This window comes from Salmo salar, chromosome ssa11 (assembly GCF_905237065.1).
Source record: "Salmo salar chromosome ssa11, Ssal_v3.1, whole genome shotgun sequence".
In the NCBI taxonomy this organism is placed as follows: Eukaryota; Metazoa; Chordata; class Actinopteri; order Salmoniformes; family Salmonidae; genus Salmo; species Salmo salar.
This window is the reverse complement of record NC_059452.1, coordinates 26,613,258-26,623,747: the sequence shown is the minus strand read 5'-3', so window position 1 is coordinate 26,623,747 and position 10,490 is coordinate 26,613,258. Positions and strand designations below refer to the sequence as shown.

The following is a 10,490-nucleotide window of genomic DNA, read 5'->3' as shown; positions in this document are numbered from 1 at the left end:
TGTTCTGTATAGTAATTCATTGCCCTTGATCTTATCAGCTAATCTTCTAGCATTCACAAGAGACATCGATCCTTAATGAAATTGCTTCTTGGTATATCATTAAGAATTTAACAAAAAGTCAATATTCCCAAAAATCTTAAATTGATAAGAATTGTCCAACTGCTCATATAATAGTATGAGCTGATGACGTAAAATATGTGTTATAGCATGTGCTTAAAATGGCTCTAAACAAATACTGGGTCTTACACATACAAATAAATTTAATAAAATACTAAAAAATATCCTGTTTCAAAGTAATCAAGTAGATTTCAGATGATAAATCCACAACATTATCACAAAAACAATTAGTGAAAATATATAGAATTGTACTGCTTTATTTAACAACCAATGTGTATCCATTATTTGTACATTTTCAAAGTTAAAATATATGCTGGATTCAAAACATTGGCTATTTACTGTATATACACAGAATACAATATTCACACATGGAAAAATGGTACGAAAAGTCCAAAACACATTACATTTCTTTATCTCATTCATGCAGAAACACACATCTTACTCATGGATGTTTCAGCATTACAGACTCTTTGTGCAGCCATATCAAAATGTCTATTTACAAATCTTAATAAAGAATTTCATGTTTGATTTAAGAACAATACCCTTGAGTCAGAAAACTGTAGAATATGTATAGATCTTGTTCTCATCAAATATTTCAATAGAAGTCATAGTACTGAAAGGCTTATCTAATCATCCAATCCCATCTCTCCTTGTTGTATTCTTGATGCTATCCTGATGGCTTCTTCGAGTGAAGGTTGTTCACTGAGCTAAGAAACAGAAAGGTTGAAATCACACAGTGAGAAAACATAATATTATTTATGCAAAATTGATGGTGTGATCAGGTGTAAGTAACATAATACAAAATCTCTTGTCATTAGATAGTTTAAAAACTAAGGATCCTCCCATTGCAGTAAACAGTAGCTCATGTAGACGTCAGAGGGAAGCCAACCTACATATCAAACTGACTGGAGTCTACAGGGATGAGTCAAGACTAACCTTATTTACTTAAAACACCTCGTATTAACATCACAATGGAATGACTGAGGTGATCATTGAATACCTGAATGTTATTGTTTCTATTTACCAATGGATTTGTCAGGAATAGTCAGCAGTCTTTGGAATAGACAGGAGAGGTGCAGAGTTCCTAAAACATGTGTACCTCAAGACTGAATAGGACCCTTAGTGATGGTCAATACAAAAAAGAGGACTGATCTCAGATTCACACTGCTGTAGGCCAGCTCAGTGACTACAATAGAATGCACTGTACTTCTTTATAAGGCTGTGAGTTAGGCTAACAAACAGCTGTTTGTTAAAGCTACTGCAGTGTCATTTGAACTCGTTATGCTTCTCAGCATCCAATGGGAATATATTGTGTGCCCTGCTTGTCTCAAGTTGCAATATGTGGTGTTTTGTGTCAGAGAGAGTCCCCTACCTGGACAGCGATCTGTGTGCCGTTTGAGGTGGCTAACAGAGTGACAGGGTGAACCCCCTCCTCTGTCTGCATGCCCTGAAAGGAGGCCAAATCAATGGCCACCTGGGGGGGGAAAAAAGAGGTCCAAAACGTATTAAGACCTAAAGTCCAAAACGCATCACAAGTCTGAAGAGGGGGTTTTCCCATTAAGTGGAAAGTACCCAGTTCTATTGGTGTTTGCTGTGGGCGTGTTGATAGAAATAGAATCACTAGTCATCATCCTAGTTCTGTCACTGTTAAGGTATCGAACAGAACTAAACACAGGGACACATTTGGGGATTTCAGCTCATGGTAGTAAAGTTTTAGTAAAACTCACCTGCTCTTCTGTACCATCTGCTGCTACCATGGTGACTGAATGTGTTCCATCTGCATTAAGCATTTCATGGGAAGGAACCGTGAAGGTGGTGCCATCACTGGTTACCATGGTAATTGTGTTTCCCAACGCCTGCATGTCAGCCTGCGAGATACTGACCTGGGAATGAAAAGGCAAGTAACATTTTATCATACACTATACATCTTAGTCCTTGCCCAACGAATTGAGGCTGTTCTGAGGGTAAGGGGGGAACAATATTAGGAAGGTGTTCTTAATGTTGTGTACACTCAATGTATAGTGTTTGTATGTGAAAACTATTTAAGATGCATACTTTCAGTTTTTCCAAACTCACTTCACTCGCTCATAAGAGAGAGGTTTGCAGTACTGGCACATGCGCAGATCAAATACATTGCTGGAATGCCGATTGAGCTGTTTACATGTCCTAATCATTCAAAAACCAGGTGTTTTAATTTGCATATGCTTATTTCGATTATGACCATACACCGATTAAGATAAGCATAGTTAGGTGTTTACACGACTAATGCCATACTTGGCCCTCTGTCATAATCAGTTTCATGTTTAGTTATTAGCGTGCATGTAAACATACCCAGTGTATGGTGCCATGGGTATAGAGATGTGCAGATGTAGGGGGATAAAGGGGGTTGTTGAGACATTAAGAGAGGTTGCTAACATAGAAATAGAAGGAATATGCTCATTCTAGTTCAGTATTTGCTAACCTGTTGGGTTGTGAAGTGTGATCAAATGCACATCCTTCAGTGGGGTGCATGGCCGAAAAAAAACTAGGTATAAAATAAATAGAGCCTGCATAAGCTCCACCACACACCTTTATTCACAAACGTTTCCATCCTTTAAGCCATTTCCTGTGAATGCCATCTGATTCATTTTTTATTATGACAACTACTGTTGGGTATTAACATACGTTTTGTCTACCTGATATAAATGTCTTCGCAGTTATAATATTCAATCAATAAATATCTATACAGTGCCTTCAGAAAGTATTCAGACCCCTTGACTTTTCCACACTTTGTTACGCTAAAATGGATAAACAAATAAATCCTTAGCAACCTACACACAATTCCCCATAATGACAAAGCGAAAACAGGTTTAGAAATGTTTGCAAATGTATTAAAAATAACAGAAATACCTTATTCATACAAGTATTCAGACCCTTTGCTATGCGACTCCAAATTGAGCTCAGGTGCATCCTGTTTCCATTGATCATCCTTGAGATGTTTCTATAACTTGACTGAAGTCCACCTGTGGTAAATTCAATTGATTGGACATGATTTGGAAAGGCACACACCCATCTACATATAAGGTCCCACAGTTGACAGTGCATGTCAAAACAAAATCCAAGCCATGAGGTCGAAGGAATTGTCCATTGAGCTCCGAGACAGGATTGTGTCGAGGCACAGATCTGGGGAAGGGTACCTAAACATTTCTGCAGCATTGAAGGTCCCAAAGAACACAGTGGCCTCCATAATTCTTAAATGGGCGAAGTTTGGAACCACCAAGACTCTTCCTGAGCAGTCGGGGAGAAGGGCCTTGGTCAGGGAGATGACCAAGAACCCGATGGCCACTGACAGAGCTCTAGAGTTCCTCTGTAGAGACGGGAGAACCTTTCAGAAGGACAACCATCTCTGCAGCACTCCACCAATCAGGCCTTTATGGTAGAGTGGCCAGAGGTGCCTTTTACTACGTCTTCCCTGTGGCTCAGTTGGTAGAGCATGGTGTTTGCAACGCCAGCATGGTGTGTGCAACACCAGGGTTGTGGGTTCGATTCCCACGGGGGGCCAGTACAAAAAAATGCATGAAATGAAATGTATGCATTCACTACTGTAAGTCGCTCTGGATAAGAGCGTCTGCTAAATGACTAAAATGTAAAATGTACTAAGGAGTGGTTTCCATGACAGCCCGCTTGGAGTTTGCCAAAAGGCACCAAAAGACTCTCAGACCATGAGAAACAAGATTCTCTGGTCTGATGAAATCAAGATTGAACTCTTTGACCTGAATGCCAAGCATCACATCTGGAAGAAACCTGGCACCATCCCTACGGTGAAGCATGGTGGTGGCATCATCATGCTGTGGGCATGTTTTTTAGCAGCATGGACTGGGAGACAAGTCAGGACCGACGCGAAGGTGAACCGAGCAAAGTACAGAGAGATCCTTGATGAAAACCTTCCCCAGGGCTGCCGAGTGGTGCAGCGGTCTAAGGCACTGCATCTCAGTGCTAGAGGCGTCACTATAGACCCTGTTTTGTTTCCAGGTTGTATCACAACCGGCCGTGATTGGGAGTCCCATAGGGCGGTGCACAAGTGGCCCAGCATCGTCCGGGTTAGGGTTTGGCCGTCATTGTAAATAAGAATTTGTTCTTAACTGACTTACCTAGTAAAATAAAAGGTTAAATAAAATATATATATTTTTAAAAGAGTTAATCTTCCAACAACCCTTAGCACACAGCCAAGACAACTCAGGAGTCTCTGAATGTCCTTGAGTGGCCCAGCCAGAGACCGGACTTCAACCCGATCGAACATCTCTGGACTGACCTGAAAATAGCTGTACAGCAACGCACCCCATCCAACCTGACAGAGCTTGAGAGGATCTGCAGAGTAGAATTGGAAGAACTCCCCAAATACAGGTGTGCCAAGCTTGTAGCGTCATACTTAAGACTCAAGGCTGTAATCACTGCCAAAGGTGCTTCAACAAAGTACTGAGTCTGAATATTTATGTAAATGTAATATATCAGTTGTTTTTTAGATTTCAAAAAAATAGTTTTTGCTTTGTCATTATGGGGTATTGTGTGTAGATTGAGGAGACAAAAAAAACTATTTAATCCATTTTAGAATAAGGCTGTAACGTAACAAAATGTGGAAAAAGTCAACGGGTCTGAATACTTTCCAAATGCACTGTATGTCTGTGTGTGTGTGTGTGTGTGTGTGTGTGTGTGTGTGTATATACAAAAAAAATATCCCCTTTCAACTTAAATATGTATATAGACTGCTCTAATTGATGCTTGTCCAGCGTCTATAAATATGGGTGTGGTACACTTCCGGTGAAATTAAATGAGTGTGAAGACTCCATTTATTTTATACTAACCTGTTGAGTTCCATCCGGGTGTGTTATGAGCTGCACATGCTGCTGAACCATGGCCTCAGTCTCAGTCATCTGTTCCGAACAGGACTCCTCCTCCTCTTCCTCCTCCTCAACCGGGGCAAAATTCACTGAGGGATCATCTATGGCCTCTGAATCACAACAATGACATTTCTCAATTATCGTCTCGTGACTCAGTCATTACTCTGGTTGCAGTCCTGATAAGGGCATAACAGCAGTCAGTGATTCATCGAGAGTCAACCTTTAAACAGAGGTATACGTCAGACTTCAGAGGTAATCTACAGGTAACTGCCAAAACAAAAGCAAACGCTTGAGTAAATTAGGGATACAGTATATTGAAAGCAGGTTCTTCCACAAAGGTGTGGTTCGTGAGTTAAATAAGCAATTAAAAAACATCCCATCATTCTGAGGGGTCATGTATAAAAATGCCCAGATGCTCATTATTTTGGCTACCATGGCTAGAAGAGAACTCAGTGACTTTGAAAGAGGGGTCTCAAAGGAGCATAGGGGGTTTAAAGGGTGTGTGTCTCAGTCAACAGATCTCAATCAAATTGTAAACTTATGGGAGATTCTGGAGCGGCACCTGAGACAGCGTTTTCCACCACCATCAACAAAACACCAAATTATGGAATTTCTCATGGAAGAATGGTGTCACATCCCTCAAATAGAGTTCCAGAAACTTGTATGCCAAGGCGCATTTAAGCGGTTCTGGCGGCCCAACATCCTATTACGACACTATGTTGGCATTTCCTTTGTTTTGGCAGTTACCTGTATGTTTTATGGTTATTAGGTCACCACTAGTTACACCTTCGTACACATAGGTTGGGTTCTTTTTTTTCTCCTCCCCCAAAAACAGAGGAGAGGAAAGACAAATAAGATGAAGTCATCCATTGATGACTAATACATCTGTGTAAGGTGGTGTTGACTTCCAAGCCTGACCTGTCGGGGGTTCATAGTAGGCCTCCTGCTCTTCCTCAATGGGCTCTGTGACGTTATGCGCTGTGCGTTTGTGCATGGCCAGGGTGGAGATCTGCTTGTAGGTCTTCCCACAGTGGTTGCAGTTGTAGGGCTTGCATGGTGTGTGGACAACGTGGTGTTTGTAAAGGCTGGAGTACTCTGTGAACCGCTTGTCACAGCCTGGGACTGTGCATACGTAAGGCTTCTCTCCTGTAAATACATCAATTTCATTAATAACACTGTAAAAGGCCACACTACAAAAGGACTGAATAATGTTGTTGTGTGACGTTTAACATAAAGAGAAACACAAGGACTACATACCTGTGTGGATCCTCACATGGTTCTTATAGTTGGTGGCACTGGCGAAGGCTCGCCCACAGCCAGGCTCTGCACAGTAGTAAGGCCGCTCCCCTGTGTGTGTGCGAATGTGCACCTTCCTGATGTTAGAGGTAGTAAACGATCTCCCGCACCCCTCAAACGGGCACAAGAATGGCTTCTCTCCTACAGTACAGAGGGGATGATGAGCTTGTTCAAGACCTCTTCAAGTTCATGGTTGAGATAATTTATAAACAGCATGATCACATGATTTCTAATCCAAATCCGAGGGCAAAAATAAAAACTAGTTGTACACTGTAGATTGCATATGTAGGGATAAGACTAGGTATAAGTCTGACTCTGGACAAGTTTTGTACCTGTGTGGGTTCTGATGTGCTTTTGGAGGTCACCTGACGTCTTGAACGACTTTGCACAGTGCACTTCCTGGCAGCGATAAGGCTTCTCACCAGTGTGTGTCCTGATGTGGCTTTTCAAGCCATACCCTTTTGGGGAAAAAAATACAACACATTTTGCTGAGTTGGAAACATGTGCTGTATGTTTAATGGTTCACAGTCACACTGACCAACATTGTTCAGATAATGAGGAATTGTTCAAACTGAGGAAACTGATATCTCCTTAGCCATTTCAACAACAAGGTTACAGTGACTTATGCCTAGAGCCCCTCCGCTTCATATCTCAAAGGATTATGGACCTTTGCATTAGTCTGAAGGTCGTTTATTACCTGTAGCAAACTTCTTTCCACAGCCCAGATGATCACACAGATATGGCCGGTCACCTGTGTGGTACCTCTCATGTACCTGCAGAGGGCAGAAAAGAGCAAATCAAACAAGATTAACAGATTAGTCATTTGGAACAGTTGAGTCTGACTCATTCTACATTCAAGAACCCAAGTCATCTTCAGGGAGTGAGTGTGCTTTACCTTCAGATGGTGTGCTGTTGTGTAGAGTTTCCCACAGCCCTCATAGTCACAGCGGAAAGATTTCTCTGTCGGCTGCTCCCTAGAACTACGACCACTCTGCCTTTGAAGCACAATCTGAAAGAAATATGTATCCAATGTAAGCTGCTGGTAAATATGATATGACATAGATAAACATGAGAAGTATAGTACCTGCATCTGCACACCACAATCTTGCTCAGCTCTCATCAGTACGGAGTTGACATCATCAGCTTCCACCTGAGAAAACAAAAGGGGGAAATAACCAGTGACCATTTTACCTCAAACAGATAAGGTATTTGAAAATTGCATATACTGCTGAGTTGATGAGCTGTTAAGATACAATGTCAATAGCAAACTACCTTAGCGGTGTATTGTTCCAGCACGTTGATGGTCTCTTGGTCGAGGGTTCCATCAGCGTTCAGGTCTGACACGGTTCCATCTGCCTGGATGGCCAGGATGGTGTTGGTCTGGGGCATCTGCACTGTGTGCTGGATGTAAGCTGTGGTGCCATCCTCCAGCTGAACAGCCTGCAGGGTATTCTGGTCATATGTATCTGTGAGGGAGTTTCATTGAAATGTATTACCCTCTGGCAAAAAGTTGTTTTAATTTTTAATTTACCCATCCAAATTTCTCCTGAAAAAAATTGAAACACTGTGTACAAACACATTTATTGACAAAGGGATTACAACAATCTTAAAAAGATGCAATATGCAGAAATAACTCCACCATTTCCTACTTGCTAAAATTATTACATTTGCTTAATTTCAGTTTATGTGACAAAAGAAGCAATGTAGAGAATCACTGATCCAGCTTAATCTCTGAAATATAATTTCAATAACCAAAAACATTGTATTTTCAGCTGTTTGAAGCATGTGTACAAAACCGAAAGTAAAAGATGCAAAAACTAAAGACCAGGAAGCATAGAAAAAATGAACATAGAACAGATTTACCACTTATTAGACTTGCTTTCAATGAGAAATGACAGATCTATGACTCACATTTCTATGTGAATTTGGTCAGGTCACCCAAAAGGCTACATGTTGCAGCTTTAAGATTGAGACAAACCTTTTGGTGTGTGGATGTAAGCCGTTGTGCCATCTTCCAGCTGCACAGCCTGACCATCCTCAAGTCTCAGACCATCACCTCCAATTACATCACACAAAGGGGATCCTGTCCACCTGTTGGCCTCCTCTGATAAGCAAAAATTGGGAAATATTGATATTATATTACTTTTCCCATCACAACACAGTTTAATCTTAAAGTGAATAGTGACATAAGCAAAATGCCTAAATTAAAAACAAAATAAGCAATGATTCATTAAAACACAGCAATAATTAACATTGCTAAGAGGAAAACAGACCTGCTCTTGGCATTGATACATGTTGGACATATGCAGTAGATCCATCCTCCAGCTGAATGACCTGTCCATCCATGAACTTGCCATCTGAAATGGAGACTGCACTCTTCAATCAGACTGCTCTCATCAAATAATGGACTAAATCATGCTAATAATCAATAGAAAGAAGAAATCTGTAATGACTTCGCCAAGCAAGGTTAGCAACTCTTTCTACATGGTCAGACCGTTTGGGGGGTTACTTTATGGGGTAGTGTTCACTGTTAGTCAAGCCAATACCTTCGTGGCCACTTTCCATTACTGTATGTTTATGGAGATGATTGACATTTGAGTTACCTTTAGGGTTGTGCTGTATGTAAGCTGTAGAGCCATCTGCAAGGGTCACAGCCTGTAAACTCACAGTGTCCATGTCCATTTGATCACCATCTTTTGAACACAAATGACACAAGGGGGAAACAAACTGGCTCTAGATGTATAACAGCATGTGTAAGTAACTTTTTGCTTTGCTGGAAACTTGGCAGAATCCCCACCGATAAATGGAAAGGCATGGATGAACTCACCTGAAACAGCCTCTGCCAAACAGAGGGTGACCTGCTGAGAGTCTCCACCTGCATTTTGAAACTCTGCAATGCCCTGGGAGTCCCGGTTAATCTGAGCCAACAGCATTGTCGCTCTGCCAGACGAACACACACATAAGTTAAATTCACTGTATGTGTGGCTGCATTGGGTGCAGTCAGTCACTTTCCATACAACTCTTCTAGTCAGATGCACAAAAATAATTTATGGATGCGACTAGACCCACTTTATTCAATTGGGTAGCAGTGTCTGTTGCATTACTAGATCATATGTACACTAATAATACAAATCAAACGTCTAGCTGCTTCCAGCTGACATGTTGTACAACAGTTGATAGGAGCAGCGCAGATTCAACAGTTCATGTTGTTGCCAAGTTGGATGGAACTTGATAGGGCATAACGTTACCGTATCAACTATGAATGTGATTGGTATCTTCGTTACCTATACCTAGCTAGCTATATGTAACGAACTAAATTAGACAAACGTTAACTAGCTAGCGTTAGCTGAGAACAGTTTGTTCGATTAACGTTAGCTAACCGACACTCGGTGATCATTTCACTAACGTTAGCTAAGTTAGCTAGCTAGTCATTCATGTATGTACTAGCAAACTAGTTAATGTTGAGAAAAGGCAATTTAGTTAGCTAAAGAAACAGTCAATGGGGAAATCGAGTTTATAAATTAGCCTCTTAAACGAACTGCTAACGTTAACTAGTTAGCAGGCAGCAGTTAGTAGTGTGAAGAGCGCGGACAAATCATTTGCTAGTGCAAATTAGCATGTGGGCTAGCGAATTATATATATTTTTTTAGACAATACATGATTTAAACTATGGTTTAATGGAGTATATTTCTCATATCAAACGGCGAGCACAGATATGCCCTTCCGTCTCCCAAACTGGATATGGCTGTAGAAAGGCACACTGGGTAAAACCACATTTATACGAACCTCTAAAATTTCCAACAATCCCTTCGGTTCGACCACCATGCATCAGGGCAGGAAATGTTCTCCTGTGCGCACACCCTGGAACATGTACAAAGATAGCACTTGCCCCGATGATTGGCAAATATTTCAGTCACGCAAGCTTCTAGTAATCTCATTGGTTCAAAGTAATTTCAATCATTGACTAGTGACCTCCCATAGCCATTCATTCTTCTCATTCTGCTTTTGGGGTATGTTCCATTCGCCATTCTGGATCACAATTGCGACCGCTTACCTTTTGACGTAAATTCAAGCGATTTACAATAAAATATTTAACCTTACCCATGTTATTATACGTCATATTAGTGTTGTTCGTTCAGCACAAGAAACACATAATTAAAAAAAACGTTTTCGAAGTTGGACACAGCCATTTTGGAACCG

General features: G+C 41.0%; 1 protein-coding gene across 4 annotated transcripts; it reads right to left on the bottom strand.

The window, feature by feature from the left end:
• Nucleotides 1-358: 358 nt before the first annotated feature.
• Nucleotides 359-10,190, bottom strand: LOC106562357 (zinc finger protein 143). 4 transcript variants are annotated; one of them, XM_014127185.1, is made up of 16 exons: nt 10,077-10,189; nt 9,118-9,230; nt 8,894-8,983; nt 8,564-8,659; nt 8,269-8,394; nt 7,563-7,756; nt 7,375-7,440; nt 7,186-7,299; nt 6,988-7,063; nt 6,623-6,748; nt 6,252-6,431; nt 5,913-6,140; nt 4,959-5,104; nt 1,845-2,000; nt 1,490-1,591; nt 359-824 (listed from the first exon to the last, which is right to left on the bottom strand). In XM_014127185.1, exons 2-16 carry the CDS (start codon nt 9,221-9,223, stop codon nt 744-746), a joined length of 1,887 nt encoding a protein of 628 aa, XP_013982660.1. In that variant the 5' UTR covers nt 9,224-9,230; nt 10,077-10,189; the 3' UTR covers nt 359-743. The 4 variants fall into 4 exon arrangements, with proteins under 4 accessions (XP_013982660.1, XP_013982661.1, XP_045545239.1 ...); XM_014127186.2 differs by having other exon boundaries at nt 8,564-8,647; XM_045689283.1 differs by having other exon boundaries at nt 7,186-7,440; nt 10,077-10,190.
• Between the last annotated feature and the right edge of the window lie 300 nt (nt 10,191-10,490).